Source organism: Pleurodeles waltl, chromosome 7, assembly GCF_031143425.1.
Source record: "Pleurodeles waltl isolate 20211129_DDA chromosome 7, aPleWal1.hap1.20221129, whole genome shotgun sequence".
In the NCBI taxonomy this organism is placed as follows: Eukaryota; Metazoa; Chordata; class Amphibia; order Caudata; family Salamandridae; genus Pleurodeles; species Pleurodeles waltl.
Window position 1 is genome coordinate 1,188,006,675 of NC_090446.1, and position 17,748 is coordinate 1,188,024,422.

Sequence of the window (17,748 nt, forward strand, 5' to 3'; positions counted from 1 at the left end):
CTGAAGAGGGAATCCTAAGCCCCCCACCCCTGACAGAGACTGTCCGGAAAGAAGAAACCCAACGCCTGGAAAAACCACTACACCCGTAGCCCCCAGGCTCGTGAAGAACCAACCACTGGTACAGCAGTGACCAGCAGGCAGCCCTCACCCTTGCCTAGTCGTTGGCTGGCCAGAGAAGCCCCCCTGTGCCCTGCCTGCAACTTCTAAGAGACCCCCGGGTCCCTCCATTGATTTCTTTTACAAACCTGATGCCTTGTTTGCCCACAGCTCCAGGCGGCCCCTGTGCCACTGAGGGTGTACTTTGTGTGCCTACCCCCAGTGCTCTGCAAAATGCCCCTTGTCTGCTCCCCGAGGACGCAGGTACTTACCTGCTAGCAGACTGGAACCGGAGCACCCCTTTTCTCCATAGGCGCTCATGGTATTTGGGCCCCTCTTTGACCTCTGCACCTGACCGGCCCTGTGTTGCTGGTGCTGGGTGTTTGGGGTTGACTTGAACCCCCAACGGTGGGCTGCCTATGCCCTGGGGACTGAACTTGTAAGTGCTTTACTTACCGTACTAATCAACTTGTACTTACCTCCCCCAGGAACTGTTGAATTTTGCAGTGTCCACTTTTAAAATAGCTTATTGCCATTTTATGCTAAACTGCAGGGATGTGGAATTCCTATCGCCCGACGCCCGGGACATCTTGTTTGGGGTCAAGGGCAACAAGTTTTTATGTTTACTTTGTCCTTGGGACAAGTAGGCCCAACCCCCTGCAGCACAAACCCTTTGGCTGCCTGTTTACAGAGAGTTGAACTCTCTGCAGTTGAGGTAATGTGTTTCCAAAAGATAATGCTGTTCGAACTTGTATTTATGGTTCATTATTTGAAAGCCTTCATTATTAGGGTGCGTGCTGTAAATAAATGTTTTAAGGTCACACTTCACTACTGACGTTGGTTCCAGTACAAAAAAAAAAAACGCGTACACACATGTTTGAAAAGTTTAGGCTAAGAGGCTAAGTATAATGCTCCCAGAATGCTCTCTGATTATATGCAAATGAAGTGTCATTTAGTAAAATGTGTTGATGCATGCTAGCATTTCCCAAAAATATTTCTAATGGAAAATCAGTGTAACCATTTTCAACATGATTTATGGGAAGCATGAAAATAAACAAACACTGACAAAGCCAACTGATCTGACATATTTTTATAAGTCTTTTAGTTTCATCAATGCGTGTCTTGTTTTGACATGGCTTTTGTAACACTTTATTGTTGTGGGAGCTACCAGGCCCTCAACATTGTAACAAACATTGGCAAAACCCCCCCAAAAAGTTTTTGAACTCTTAAAGCACACGTTGCCACCAGCGGCATAACAAAGGCCCCGCAGCCGCCCTCCAGGGGGCCCCGTCAGCACAGCACCTGCCCTGAGCCAGTCTGGAGAAGGGGCTCCTCCATGTTCTTTGCAAAGGGGCACCCTCCAGTTTCGTTACGTCACTGATTGCCACTGTAGTTCCTGACACTGAACAAAACTACTTTGTGTGGCAATATGCTCCTTGTGGAAGAGCAGAATGCGATCACTCACAGTAAAGCCAGCCGAAAGAGAGAGAAATAGAAGTTTAATAAAAACAAAATGTCTTTGTTAACACCAGACCTAATTAGGGACCAAGACCCACATGTAGGTAGCTTTTTGCATGTCGCAAACAGCGACTTTCGCTGTTTGCGACATGCAAAAAGCACATTGCGATGCAAAACCCAGTTTTGCGATTCAGTAACCTGGTTACCGAATCACAAAACAGGTTTGCGACTCGCAATTAGTAAGGGTGTTCCCTTCCTAATTGCAACTCGCAGTGCAATGTAGGATTGTTTTGTGACCGCGAACGCGGGCGCAAACCAATCGCAGTTTGCACCCATTTCAAATGGGTGCTAACACTTTCGCAAAAGGGAAGGGATCCCCATGGGACCCCTTCCCCATTGTGAATGTCACTGTAAACATTTTTTCAGAGCAGGCAGTGGTCCTGCTCCTAAAAAATGAAACGAAAACGTTTCATTTTTCGTTTTTGTTATGCATCTCGTTTTCCTTTAAGGAAAACGGGCTGCATTACAAAAAAACCTGCTTTATTGAAAAGCAGTCACAGACATGGTGGTCTGCGGTCTCCAGCAGGCCACCATTCGTGAGGGGGTCGCAAATTGCGACCCACCTCATGATTATTCATGATGTGGGCATTTGCGAAGCCCTTGCGAATCACAGATGGTGTCAAGGACACCATCCTACATTCGGATTTGCGACTCGCAATTTGCAGGTCACAAATCTGAACCTACCTACTTGTGGCCCCAAATTCTTAAAGAAAGTCACAAAAGTGCACCCATGGTATATGTCGTACCCCTATCAAATATTTGTGAACTGTATTTTAGCGTGGGTAAATACGATGTGTAGATTTGCTCATGTGAAAATCTATTGAGCATCTGCAAGTTCATTTTCCCTCCAGCCACTTTCTTCCCAACCCTGGAAGAAGTTCTAATTCTGCCATTGTCAGGAGTAAATGTCCAACCTTTCTTATTATGGGAAAATATTAGAGAGAAGCTGGTAAAAATCTTTAAAACATGCAGGTTAGTAGGTTTGCAGACTCAAAGGCATTCCAGCCCTGGAACTATTGCTTACTGCTTCCTTCAGCCCCAGTATGCAGATCTGCAGAAAGGTGGCAAAATAAGGAAATTGCTACAGTAGGGATTGAAACTCCAAGTATTCAAGCCCTACTATGGTAGTAGCCCTGGCATAATCAGAGAGGCTATTAATTGCTGCCATAATTTGTCGCCACACTACATGGCACCAAAGGGACAAGTAGATCTTTTTACAGGACAAGTAGATTTGAGAAGCAACCTGTCCCCTGGACAAGTAGATATTTTAATAAATTCCACACCCCTGTAAACTGGTGCATTACTGTTGTGAGTCAAAGTCTTATCTATATCTATGCAAAGTACCTTACATTTAATGTACTTACCTGCAATTTGAATCCTGTGGTTCTAAAATAAATTAAGAAAATAATATTTTTATATGTAAAAACCTATTGGCCTGGAGTTAAGTCATTGAGTGTGTGTTCTCATGTATTGCGTGCGTGTGTGTGTGTGTGTGTGTGTGTACAACAAATGCTTAACACTACCCTCTGATAAGCTTAACTGCTCGACCACACTACCACAAATAGAGCATTAGTATTATCTCCTATTGCCTCTGTCAAGCCTATTGGGGAACCCCTGGACTCTGCACACTATCTCTCACTTTGTGATAGTATATACAGAGCCAGCTTCCTACAGATACCATCTCCAATTACATGAGATGTTGCATTACCATATAATATGTTAGAATTAACGTATGTCCCTTTTTATGAAGGAAAAACATACATATGAGGTTTAGTAAAGCACATAATACTGTTTGATCAATAATAAATAAGACTCTTCATTGACCAGTGACTAATGGCGTAAGATCATTATTTTATACTCCATGTTTCCCATCATCCAACATACCACGTTTTTCCATACCTGTCTTATTCTTCTTGGAGCACAGTAGTGGCTGTGTTTGTTCCTGCGGTTAATAGGGAGGTTTACTACTACTATTTCCCCAACATTCCAGTTTTTCTTAGACACTCTATGTCTAGTATCATACTGGGCCTTGTAGTTTTCTTGGTGGCATTTAATACATGTCCCTACTGCCTCTCTCTGTACTCGCACTGGTTTACCTCCTTCTAATCAATTAGATGCCAATTTTGTACCTGGTCCTCTGCCTTTGAATGACATGGATGGAGAAATCCCCGTGACAACATTAGGATCGTGAGGTAGGACCAAAGTATATCTCTCAATGAATTTCCAAATTATTGCTCTGATCGTGTGACCAACTGTGAGCACACTTTGATCATTCTATTGGTCCGCTCCATAAGCCCATCGGCTCTGGGGCAATACAATGCAGTTGTGAGGTGCTTAATGGATAGTTTGTTAAGGAACTCCTTCATCTCATCAGATCTAAATTGCACTTCACTGTCAGTTATTAAGGTGCCTGGAATGCTCCTAGCGCAAAGCATATCCATAAGAAAGTCAATCACAGTTTTAGCTGTTACAAAGTGCACTATCCTAGTTACTATCCAATGAGAATGGTAATCAATTAAAACAATCGTGTACCTTCCATTCCATGAGGGATAATTAAAAGGTCCCATGATGTCCAATGCCAACTTATCCCACATTCTCACTCTTTTCACATCTAAGGAGTGTAGGGCTCTCTCAGCAACTGAATCAGGTTTTGGGGGGGAAGAACTGGCAATTCAATAGTCTCAGTTATATGAAACTGAGACACAACCTTAGGTGGAAAAGTAGGATTAGTATGAAGAACCACATTATCCTCATGTACCTGAAAAAATGGTTCTTGTAATGTTAAAGGCCTGAAGCTCACCTATAAGTCTGAGGGAAGTAACCGCAACTATAAAGGCAACCTTCCACAATAGAAATTATAGAAGACATGAGTGCATTGCTTCAAAGGTGGTCCCATAAGCCTGGTGAGTACTCTATCAGGTTCAAGGAAGGGACTGGAGGTAGTCTTGGTGGTATTACTCTTTTAACGTTCCATTAAAGCCTTTATGTCAGGGATTTTAAAAAGAGAAGAACACGGTCTGTTTTGTAAATAAGCAGCTATAGCTGCTAAATTTAACCTTATAGAGGTATATGCTAAATGTGTTTTTGCAAATGGCGAATGTACAAAATAATGTTCTGTGTACAGACTTGAAAAGTATTTCAGTTTTGAGAAATACAGTAATGAACAAAACACTTCCAATTGGCACATAACAAGCTCTAATGGTTGGTTTGCATTCTTCCTTGAGAATGTGGACTTGCTGAGGTCGGCAAAGGTGTTGTGTGTCCCCAGGAGTTCCACCATTATGCAGATGTTGTGACGAATGGCCCAGTGCCAAATTGTCTGTGAAAGGTGCAGGACAACTAAAGTGAATGTGTCCCTCCCCTCCCAAGCCCCGTTTCTGCAGATAAAACATCATTAAGTTGTCAGTGCATATGAGGACTACTTTGTATTTGAGGTGTGATACAAAGGCTTTGGGAGCTAGATGAACTGCTAGCATCTTCAAATAGTTGATGTGAAAAACATTGTTTACATGATTCCAAAGACCTTGGATTGTGAGGCTGTGGCGATGAGCACCCCATCCCACATGCAAAGCGTCCGTTGTGAGAATGACTTTGGGAACCGGGTCTAAAAATGGCCTCCCTTTTGGAAAGATTGGTTTTATTCCACCACTGAAGAACGCGAGAGGTGCGGCTGTCTACCAGCACTAGATCCTCCAAATGACCCTGTGCTTGAGATCCTTGGCGCGAGAGGCATTTTTGCAACAGACGCATCTGTAGTTGTGAATGTGGGACAATTGCGATGCAAGAAGCCATCATTCCCAAACGTTTCATACCCACCCTCACTGTAACCTGCTGATTGGGGCAAAAGTGAAGAATTTGTGTTTGGAAGTTCTGTATCCTTGCTGCATTTGGATAAGCTACTCCAATGCAAGTATTGATAATAGCCCGAGGTAAGGTTGAAGCTGTAGTGGGGTGAGATGGGACTTCTGGAAAATGATTGTGAACCCCAACTGGTGAAGCAGATCTATTGTGGCTTGAACGTGGTTGAGACATTTTGGGCAAGAGCTGGCCTTGATGAGCCAGTCAACTAGATAGGAGTATACGTGAATGTTTTGCCTGCAAAGATGAGCTGCTAATACTGCTAGGCATTTTGTGAGCACTCTTTGTGCTGTGGTTACCCTGAATGGAAGCACTTTGAACTGATAATGCTGTCCTAGAATAACAAATCTGAGGTATTTGCGATGCACTGGATGTATAGGAATATGAAAGTAGGCGTCCTTTAGATCTAGTACTGATAGAAAGTCGCCTTGTTGTATCAGAGGCAGCACATCCTGTTAAGAGACCATATGAAAATGATCACACAGTATGTAATGGTTTAAGGGTCTGATATCTAATATGGGTCTTAGTGAGCCATCCTTTTTGCGAATGGGAAAATAAAGGGTGTACACTCCCGTTCCTTGTTGTTGAAAGGGAACTGGTTCTATTGCTCCTTTGAGAAGCAAAGACTGTACCCCTTGTTGTAGGAGAACTATGTGGTATGTTTGGAGGCAGGGAAATGAGCTCCAGGCAATAACCATATTGGATAATATCCAACACCCATTGATCTGTTGTATTTTTTTGCCAGTTTTGTAGGAAGGACGCTAGTCGTCCTCCTACTGTTGTTAAATGTTTTGCTGGAAGCTGCAGAGTCTCACTGTTTGGGGACAGTGGCAGATGCTCCAGGGGAAGATGTTTTGCCTCTACCTCAGAAGCCATTCCCCGTGTAAGATCCTCTGTTGGAGGATGCATGTGATTGTTCTTTATTATATGAGGAAGGTTTGGAGGGTGGTTTATAATGTGGGTTTACGAAAAGAACCACAAGAGCAAGTGAGTTGAAGTGCTCCTATAGATTTAGCCACCTAGTTGTCTTTTTTCATTTTTTCCAAAGCCTGATCTACTGGTGGCCCGAAAAGGTGGTCCTTGTCGAATGGAACATGTAATAATTTCTGTGGTACTTCTTGCTTGAACCCTGAGATACAGAGCCAAGCATGTCAGCGTAGTAAAGTACTAGTATTAATGCCCCTAGCTGCTGTATCACTTGAGTCTAAGGCACAGCGAATAGCATTATTAGAAATAAGCTGTCCCTCATTAACAATTTCTTGTCCCTTTTTCCTATGCTCCTCAGGAAGATATTGGAGTAACTGCTCCATTTCTTACCAGTGGGCCCGGTCGTATCTGGCTAGAAGTACTTGTGTATTGGCAATTCCCCAATGATTTGCTGCTTGAGCAGCAACACGCTTACCAGATGCATCAATAAGTTTACTTTCTTTGTCAGGAGGTGATGCATCCTGAGAGGCTTGTGAATTTGCTCTTTTCCTAGCATTAGGTACCACCAAAGAGCTGGCTATATTTGACTCTTGATGTATGTGGGATCTGAGGGAGAAGCTTTGTATTTTTTCTCCACTCTTGGAGTAAGAATGCAAGCCTTAGCTGGATGCTGGATCCTGGAAAATATCATACGCATGTCTGAGTATTCCTCTCAGCATAAGGAGATATTGTGTACCTTTATGAGAAGCTGTTAGTGTTTCAAAAATAAAGTAATTTTCTATAGGATCTTTGTGGAGGGGTACTTGATATGTATCAGCCCTACCTACTAACTCTTGAAAAGATTCAGTGTCTTCAGGTGGTGAAGGCCTAACTAGGTAGATTGCTACATTAGGATTGATATGTGTGTCCACATCATACCGTGACCATGGATCTATGTCCTCCTGGATATGTGATGTATCATTACTCATCTCACAGATATCTTTACCTGAATGAGGAGACCCTTGTGGAGATATTTCTAATGCGTCTTCTATAGAGTGCTGTGGAGATGGGGTTTTGGTGGTGAAGGGGATGCAGGGAAAGGTGGATGAATCTCCTGTGGCTCCTTGTCCACTTTTTTTTTTATTGGGTGCAGGTTCATTTTTGTCCAAAACCTCTTCAAAAGTGTGCCACCTTTTTCTAGGAGTAGTTTTTACCAATACCCTTCCAGTATAAGGCTGGATATGCAGTTGGGACTGCTTCCCCTGGAGCTGTTGCTTAAACTTCTAAAGAATCGGTTCCAGGACTTTTTTCGGGTCCGAAGTAGATTTCAGATCAAGTTTTTTTGGAACTGTAGAGATTTTAACTTTCAATGCCAAAGATGTTGGTGTTGATGCGGGCAGTCTTTTTGGTGCCGAAGAGGTGGGCACCAAATGTGACGTGGAAGGTTTCGGTGCCAGAGTCACCGACATTTGGTTTGGAATGGAAGCTTTGGTTTTAGATTTATGTTTTGGTGCGAGCCTGATTGCAGGGCATCCAAACCAATTTTTCGATGCCTGCCATGGCCAGAAAGCAGTGGTGACTCTACAGCTTCCATGTGCAAACTTAGTCTTTTTGGCCTCCGAATCTGAGTCTTGGACTGAAAACGCATGCTATTCAGCAGCTGATGCCTCTTGAATCTCCTGCTCAATACCAGACATGATGTCCTGCATGCCGAAAATATCGGGCCTTTTCTCCAAATTCTGTCTCTCATTTTGTGTTGGAGAGCTTTTCAGTCTCAGAGTTTTCTTCAACTTGAACGATTAGCAGGCTGCACAGTCTTCCTCTCAGTGTTCTTGCGATAGGCACAGGTTACAGACCTGATGGTGATCAGTCTGAGGGAATTTGGAGTGACACTTTGAACGGAATGGCATCCTTTCCATCAGTTCTTCATTCTCGATTATGTTAAACAGAGAAAATGGCCACCCAAAGGGCCTCAATCGAAAAAAATTACTCATACAATTGTTTTTTTTTTACCCAATCCCGGAACCCAATGTTAAAAGGGATAACGCAATTGAAACAATATTGACGGGTTTGGAGAGGTTTCCCGAACCTGAGGTGCCTAAGAAGATCTCTGGCCAGAGCTCCAAGAGAACACAACCAGACCCCAACAACGGAAGAAAACAATCTGAAGATGGAGTCCAGGATCATGCGCATTGCAAACAAGAGGAGGAGTCACTATGCCTCGTGATTCGAAAGACTCACGAACAATAACAAGTTGCAACCTTCCGGACCCAACACCAAGTGGAGGAATTATGCAGAGCATGTGTATCTACACTACACATGCCATCAAACATTTTCTACCACACTACTCTTCTAAATGTCCATCCACATTTATGTAAACTTTGTGCATCCACAGGTCTCACTGTTGTTTACAGAGGTGTGTGCTTCCCTCTGGAATACCTGTTGAAACAAATTTAAAAAACATTCTTCCAAGAGATATTTCACATCAGTCGCTACTATGGTCCAATCCGCCCCCAGATGATGGGAGAATGTTAGGTATCATGCTGATCTTGAAAAGAATCCCTTAGTGGCCATGATTGTTTTCAATGGTGTGGCAAGAATACATGGTACACTTTCTAAAAAAAGGCCCCTAACTCACCAACTCCTTCCTACCTTACAATGCTAGTAAATGCTTGACATTATATTTAGCCTAAGCTCTGCACTGAAGATGTTCACCAGAGCGAAGACAGCCTGAGAGTCCATGTCGATCAAGTTCTAAAGCAGCTAAGGTCCCATCGTCCTAGAATTCCAAATCTTTCTGGCATTACCCAGGGACAATGCTGCTGTACACTGCGACCTGCTTTCAGTTGGACTGTGCTCTCAGTGCATTGACACACCTGCATGACCTGAGCAACTCTCACAAGTACTAGCTGAAATTTCGATGGCAGATTGGTTTCACTAATGTGCAGGGGATCCAACTGCATCCCAGCTGCAACTTTCTATTTCTGTTCAGCTCCCTGCTTCCCCCAGAACACATGTGAACTGCTAGCTGTGCTTCACATCAGTGCTGCTGGGCATTGCTGTTCCACTTTGACTAGCCAGCACTATTGGCAATGAACAGACTCCCTTAGAGTGGACCTATGGCCTGTCTAATAATGTGGTAGTGTTGTTTTTGTGAATAGTAGGTGCATTGTTTTTGCAAGACGGTTCGACTCATCCATGGCATTCACCAATGCTCTTTATACAAACTCCAACTACTGCAGAATGGGACTGCTCTTCTCCGTAAGAGAAAACCTATATTTCAATAAGTGTTGCAGGCCCTAGCAGAGCCTCACTAGTTCCTTGTTAAGACATGAGTGCCCTTTAGAGCACTCTGTCTGGAGCATAAATCTCTTCATGGGCTAGGACCAGCATACTTAAGGAAGAAATTGACATGGCATTCACCAAGTAGAATTTTACACTCAGTTGTTTCCAAAACATTCATAGTTCCCAAATGGGACACGACATCTTGGGGCGGCAAGAATTTTGTATATTTCACTTGCAAATTCTAGGACAAACTTCCTGGGCATCTGAAATATCAGCAGAATTTGACCAGTTTCAGGAAACAACTTAGATCTTGGCCTTTTCCACCTCCTTAGTAATCTTCTGTTGCTTCTAACCATGTAGACGTTACCAGCAAGACGCCTTTGGGCAAACGTGGTCTCAATAAATATGATCAATTTCAATAATATCCCATTACCCTAAAACACAGATTAGGTTTTTTGTGGCTATTTCCAAGTCCAGTTGGCTTACTGAAGGAGCCCAAACAAAGCTGGATACATTTGCTTTACATTCAGTCACAATCATGCTTTTTCACAATCATGCTTTTTCCCCATCTTCAGCTTAGCTATGCAATAAGAGGAGAGATCTTTCAAGTGTAACTAAAGGTCTCTAGAGGGACACAATGGCTGGTGAGGTCGGTTAAAATATGCATATATGACCTATGATCTGCTATTATGGTTGTCCTTGTACAATTGGCTTTGCTTTCACGTTTCATTCTCATGTTGTCCGAGGGTTCGCTCAGAGGACAGTTCCATGGCAGTTATGAGTTTTCAACATTGGATTGATGGTAAAGCAGGGTCCATCCACTGAGTTGTAGGAACTACTACACTGCAGCACACTTAAGTATATGTTCCTATGCCGGTTTCTAATCTTTGAGGCACATGAAGTAGCAAGATGCATGACAGGTAATAATGACACCTCATACAAGATGAGCTACCAGGTTTGTGATCGTAATAACTTGGAATGTCCACATCCTGATAGATCCCAGTAAGTTCTTCATCTGCCGCCTGATATGGGCTACCAATAGTAATGCTACAAGAAACACACGTAATGTCTAGGAAACACCATTAGCAGGCATTTGGAGTTATCATAGTTATTCCATTAAATCAAGAGGGTTTGCATGTTTATACATAAATCTGCGCAGTGCAAATTTATGGATGCCATCTCTGAATCCAAGATGGGTTAATTCGGGCTAATCATCAGAATATCTTTTTCGACAAGTACAGCAATAAAACTGGCCCGCCAGACTTTTATGATCAACCGAAGCTGAGTCCATACCAAGAGGAGCTGCCTCTAAAGTATTAGGAGTATTGGCAACTAATTGGCAAAGGAGACCTCCTCCCTGGTTAGCTAGGGAACACAGCTTTCTCCGTATGGTTTCATCAAAGCAGATCAAGACTAGATTATCTGCTACTCTTGCACATGGTAGTCAGCTGGATTTCAGGGTGCTATGTGCTCCTTTCAAAACTTCTCTTACAACTCCTCAATGAGGTTAACACTATGAATCCCATTCTGTTGCTCAATTCATAAACAGTAACATTGCACCTTAGCACATGCAAAATCCTGAGGGGAGGAGTGTAGCAACCAAAAGGTATTTTGATAGTAATGCTGGTTTAGTCACAGGATAATGTGGAAAGCCTTAAAAATCTATGTCTGTGGGGTCTGTATCATCGAGGGGGCAAGAATCTTTATTTTCCAAACTGAATTTAAAAAATGACAGAGCATGAGGTCCTGCCTTTCCCCACCTTGCTTAAAGTCCTCTTTAAAATACTTAGCAGCTTGGAGGTATTGTGAACTGAAACACAATAACAATAGGATTGACCACTTGAAAAGAGGTGACCAGTCAGGCTACATATGATGAAGCTAGAGCTCACCACCAGGAGCAAAATTAGCCCTGGATAAAGAAAAGCAGGCTACTGAGGCCAGAGTTATACATCTTGAAAGATTGTCCGTTTTAACCTCCTGACAACAAGCAACAGAGGCATGGGCCTCTGCCACCACTTTCAGGATTTCACCCTGGGAAGGCCAAGCCCCCCGACGGTCAGCACAAACCCATATGGTGAGGGAGAGTGTGATCTATAATGCCCTGCAAGGGCTTATTTGCACAGATTCTTTCCTTGAGGTGTCCCAAGATTACCACCAACAATCTGTAAAAGCGCTGTGGGTATTGGCGGAGATCCAACAGTGCCTATGGCATAGGCCAGGATATTGTGATGGGGTGGGGGAATGACCAGCTAGGACTCATTGCCTAAGGTAGTTTCATCTAAATATATAAATAAATGAATGCATAGTATTTAGGGGTACTTTTTGTACTAAATGTACTTTTCCTTTTTCAAACAAACAACACTTACTAGATTTATTGAATGTTGCTATTGCCTGTCAGAGGAGGAGGTCCCCACACCACTTCCTCGGAGTAGGTGTTAAACTTCTCTACTTTGTTACCATTATTGAGTCAGGTGATACAATGTGATACTTGGTTCCCAGTAAGGGAACAAATCTGGACCTATTACTTGTGCTGATGTCTCAATGATGACCTAATTGTTGACAATGCACCCTGACTCCTGGCAATCTTTTGGGAGGGGATAGCCAGGATGATGGCTGCATACTGCATGAAAGGAAGTAGTACTCACCTTGCTGCTTAAACTAAATAAGAATGATCTTAGACAGTGTTATCACAACCGAATTTCCAACATAGATCTCAACCCTGGACAACAAGAAAAATTCTGGTTTGGTGCCAGGCCAATCTATCCACTTCAGCCTTTAGTGACAGTTCAGGTCAAATGAAAATCTCGATCTGAATTCTGTTGCTGCAATATTAGATGAAGATAAAGCATTCACATTCCTCAAGTGGCCTTCTTTAGATTCACTGGAAAAATTCAGGTTGGGTGGAAATATACATGTGTTTGACATTCTCTTTTTGCATCTGCAGTCCTTACTATTGGGATTATGGACCTCATTTGGACCCTGGGAGTCCTGAGACTGCCAGAGCCTCAGTGGAGGTCGGACCGCCGCCAAAGCAGCGGTCCGGCCTCCACATTACGACCATGGCAAAGCCGCCATGGTCAGACCGCCGACACCGCCAGGTTACAGACAGCCTGGTGGTGCCAACAGTCTCAATCTGGGGATTACGAGTCCTCGTTCCGCCAGCCTTTGCATGGCAGTAGCTCTGCCATGCATAGGCTGGTGGAAAGGGGGTGCCGGGGACCCCCCCCCCCCACCCAATCGACAGCTCCGTCATGCTTACCACTGCCCGAATTACAAGCAGTAGAAAGCGCGACGGGCGCTACTGCGCCCGCCGCACCGCAACATTGCCACCAGCTCAATTAAAAGCTACCGTCAATGTTAAGGCCCTGCAGTGAACTCGTAATAGGGCCAGCGGTGTTCTGGCCGCTACGACGGTCAAGTTGCGGTACGAGTTTGGCGGGAGGGTCTATGTCTTTGCAGTTTATATTGGAAAGTGGTAAGAAGAAAATGGGTGCCCCCACACTCACTCTGCACTAGAAAAGTGTTTTTGAAAGGGGTGCCCACTTTCTCCATTTGGTCTTGGAATAGGCCTACTACTAAGTGCTATGATCCATCAGACATGCCAACAAAGGGCTAAAACTGAACCGCAAGAGTGTATCTCTGTATGCCAATTGTATGCTTTTATATTCTCAGAATTTACTAAAATCCAGATGTGGCCAATCCACGGATAATTCCCAGAACAACTGTTTTCAGTAACTTTCCCTGCATAAAGGCAAAAAGGTGGAAGTCAGTTATTTACTCTCACACTAGACACTTCATTAATAAATACTGACCACACTAACAATACTATCCTTATCAGGTTAAATAATTGGGGCACATAAGAGGATCATTTGCACTCATTTGTACAGCGATAACTATTTACATGCCTTTGGGGCACTGGAGTGTAGGGTGCACTGCCAAGACCCACATCTTCTATCGAGAACTGAGAATGTTTCTAGAATAAAATGTATTATTTTCCAAAGGCGTATGTTTTGATGATCCCCATGGTCCTGCAAACATCCCTTTTATAAGCTGTCTAAGAGCGGCGGATTGTTTACATTATGAAACAACATCCTGACTCAGAAAGGGCTTTATATCCAGACCTGCAGAGGTACCTCCCTTGGTCTCACTAGAGAACATAGCCATGAACTGGTCTGCACCCATGTGCATGCAGTCATGGGAGAGGGCTGTGAGGTTTCCAAACTATTTGAAAATGTACCTGAATGGCTCCTGTCTATGTGCCTTGGATGTTTTCACTTGATAGTGGCCATACAAAGAGCATAATCACAAATAAAAAATAGATTACAGTCTACCAATCCCTTTCTTTAGCATCTACCACACCCAAAGACTTGGGTTTTTCTTTCACAAAGTAATACGAGAGGGGAGTTTTTAGACTACCCCAAGAAATATATTTTAGTAAAGATGTAGAACAGTTATTACGAAGGTCTGTACTCTAAATACTGCAGAATTTAGAACAAGAACTTTGAAGCGGAAACCCCAGCCCATTTTTTCCGAACTTGCAAAGCATGTTTTAGTTTCCCAATCATCTTTAAGAGCTGCAAATGGGTGTAGCGTTGTGCCCACTCTGCATTATGAAATTGAAGGAAGAGAACAAATTGGTAACATGAATCCAAGGCCCTGTTACTCATGGTTAAGTATGGACTGAAGCGAGTGAGCTTTTACAAATATGATGAGGACAGTAGATATCACACCTATGTATTTACAGTATATGCATACACACATGCTAGGTTACACAAACTGTATATAAGCTTCATGAAAATCAGTTGTAGATGTAAAAAAAAAAAAAAATGCTCTTTTGGACTTCTTTTTGATGTAAGGTTTCTCATATGAGGCGGCCCAACGCATATCCAACGTCCTGTACATTGGAACGGAGAGCAATTTTAAAGCCTTGTATCAAACCCATTTCAATTGCACTAACTATATATGTTAGGAAAATTAAGACTTCCTGAAGGGTTAATCCTCTAATTACATCTGTAGAGTTTAAAAATGAAGACTAGTAAGGGTAGGACAGCTACTGTTAAAGGCAAGTAGCTTGCTTTCAGTACAGTTTACACAAAGTTAAGAGAAACAGGTTTAATGCATGATGCAGTTCTTCACCGTCGATTACTTTAAGTCTTAAAAGAAGAACCACCCCTGCCTTACCAACAAGGAGGGACCAGGAACGGATGCTGGGAGCTCTTTTCAGATGCAGGATACTGCCTGTGTGGCTCTCCACCTGCATGTACATCTTCTGCAAGCTAGATGAACCTGATGAAAGAACAAAAGCAATTTAGTCTGAAGAGCACACATTTGCATAAACCTAATATTCCATTATACTGCAGAACTTAAAATTACACAAACAATTGAGGCACGTTGACTAAACAAGAGCTCCCTGCAGACCCTACAGTAAGGCAAGTTATCCAGTACACCCAATCTTGCATACCGGATGGTGAATCTCCATTAGCGTATCAAGGCATATAGACACAGTGGGCAAGAGGGCACATGACTCACTGCAGAGTGTGTATAAAGCTGGTCATAGAGGCAAATAGAGAGAAAGTGACTCCCAAGAAATATACTATAATGCATCAAACATGGGCTGTGGGTGACAAAGCTCAATGTGAGGCAAGACATGGTCGACCTCGAGTGGATAGTGCCTGGGGGAACATGGCGTCAAGCTGAGTTGCTGCAGTGAGCGCACCAGACTATCTCCTGGGCTGTATTAAGAATGTGGCCCAACCTTAAGGCTTCGCCCGTTTGAAGCGGATATGCACTGCTTACGAGATAGATAAACTCCTCTAATTAAAAAAATTAATGTAATACTATCACATTACAGCTACTGCTTGCTTTGTGGCCCCGTGGATTGTTCTTCGTCGGAGCGTATGACGGGCATTCCGCAGGCAAAGGGTGCTCCCTGCTTCAGGCTCCACGCCGAGCGCGCACAACTCAGGCTGTCGCAAGGGAGCGGAAGGCTACTTGAGGATTCTCCTTCAAGAGGAAGAGTGGCAGCAGCAGCCTGATCGCTACAGTCTGTGCGCAGCGGGAGGTTGGTGGACACAGTGAGGGGTAGAAGGAACCCCGCCAAGGTTTTGAGGAGTGCAGGGTAGACAGCGCCCCTATAGCTGAATGTGTGCTCAGTAGTGGGGGAGCTGTGCTTCAACTTTGACCTATGTCTTGAGGAGGCAGCTTGGAGAGCAAGAAGGAGCGGCTTGCCTCGAAGGTATTAACTAGAGGGCTATTCGACTGGAAGTGAGAAGAGAGGAAGGGAGGACTAAAGGAGGCACTGGTATACTCTAGTAAGAGCCTGGTAACCCCTGAGAACATCAGTAAAATGTTGTTAAAGCTACAGGCGGAGGGACAGGCTGGCCCTAGCGGGAGAATCACAAAGGTGGCCTTAATTTAAAAAAAGCAAAGCACATACCAACTAAGGTCATCTGAGTTAGCGTTACCTCCAGGTAATAAAGCCGGCCAATAGCAGGGGAGTTTGCCGGAGTCAGATTACAGAACAGTGGACAGAAGTGGGGGCTGAGAAGGTAATCAGGAGAATACCATTCCAGAGTGCTGCAAAGCATAAGACATTTAAACCAACCCCTTTGCTGTGGACTTATTTTAGCATAATTTCCCCACCTGGAATGACGATTATTACTTCAGGAGCGGAGGGCCCTGAAAGTGGGGGCCCAAGGATGAAGGAGAAGAATACTCTGTTGGGAGACCTGGCTATGGAAATACAGAGGGTACGCAAAGAATCATTAGGACTAAACCCTAATAGGAGTAAAACAAGATAGATCCTTGTTAACTTTCGTTCACAACTGGTTAGGGAAGCCGATCTCTCAGCAGCTCTGAAAAGCGGGAACATCACGTATAAGGTGTGCACATGTGAGATTAGAGCAGACATATGCTGTGCCACAGAGGAGAGACAATGGCATTTGAGAAGGAGGATGATAATGATTCAAGAACTTAAGGACCAGGGTGTGAAGGCCCAGCTGAGATTTGCTGAAACCCTAAAACAAGCATTTGCAAAGCAATAGGTCTTGCATTCGACTGAGTTAGAGTTATTTGTGTTGTAAATGCGTAACTGGACTTTTCTTGCCAAATAACTTGGTCAACCCTGCTGCATAATTTGGTCCTCTCTGCCACATAATTCCAGTGGCCGTCTGTATAACTAAAGCACTTCTGTTTACCTTCTTCCTCTATCTGCAGCAAAAAATGAAAATATTGCCATTATTTTTTATATTACTATTTTGGTGTGTCCCCCAACCTAGTATGGGGACCCAGAGATGATCTAGACCAGCGGTCTCCGAACTTTTTAATGCCGTGCCCCACCAGTTGAAAAATACAAATCATTGGGGCCCCCTTCTCAGATTTTTTCACAATTATTTTATAAAGATGGCAATGTTTAAATATGTCAAGACCTATTTAAACATTGCAGTTAAGTACAGTTACCTTTTTAAAAATACAATAACATGTTTATGCTTAAAACAAAGGCCTGTTATCTGTATAATGCTTCTTTTGCCCAGTCTGGCACCCCCCTTGGATCACTTGAGGCCCCCCTAGGGGGGCCTGCCCTCCACTTTGAAGACCTCTGATCTAGACAGAAAGAGGATGTTGTGCAGTGAGTTATTGGCAAGAATGTATTGTAAATGGAATGCCCCGCAAAGCATAATGGGGCGAGTTTCCCAGTGCAGCGAATATTCTAGTATTTTGACTGTAATGCTCAGAACAGCCCCCAGATGACACCACTATAAAAATAACATTTGTAAGAAACATTGTCATGTAACCATATAGTCAGCCCCTAGAAAGCATAACCACATGAAGACATAATGGCAGAACGTAATGCAGTGTAACTATATATTTAGCCCCTAGAGCAGAGGTCTCCAAACTTTTTAATGCCGCGCCCCCCCAGTTGAAAAATAAAAATCATTGGGCCCCCCTCAGAATTTTTCACAATTATTTTATAAACATGGCAATGTTTAAATATGTCTAAACCTATTTAAACATTGCAGTTAAGTACTGTTACCTTTTTAAAACTGCAATAACATGCTTCTGCTTAAAACAAAGGTGTGTTATCTG

General features: G+C 43.4%; 1 protein-coding gene across 2 annotated transcripts in view; it reads right to left on the reverse strand.

The window, feature by feature from the left end:
- The window catches only part of CYBC1 (cytochrome b-245 chaperone 1), a 105,884-nt gene that overhangs the window by 58,505 nt on the left and 29,631 nt on the right, over positions 1-17,748 (reverse strand). For both annotated transcript variants that reach the window (XM_069200290.1, XM_069200292.1), the window contains exon 2: positions 14,845-14,949. In XM_069200290.1, the coding sequence (XP_069056391.1) occupies positions 14,845-14,929 (85 nt within the window). In that variant the 5' untranslated portion in view covers positions 14,930-14,949. The remainder of the gene's footprint in view (positions 1-14,844; positions 14,950-17,748) is intronic.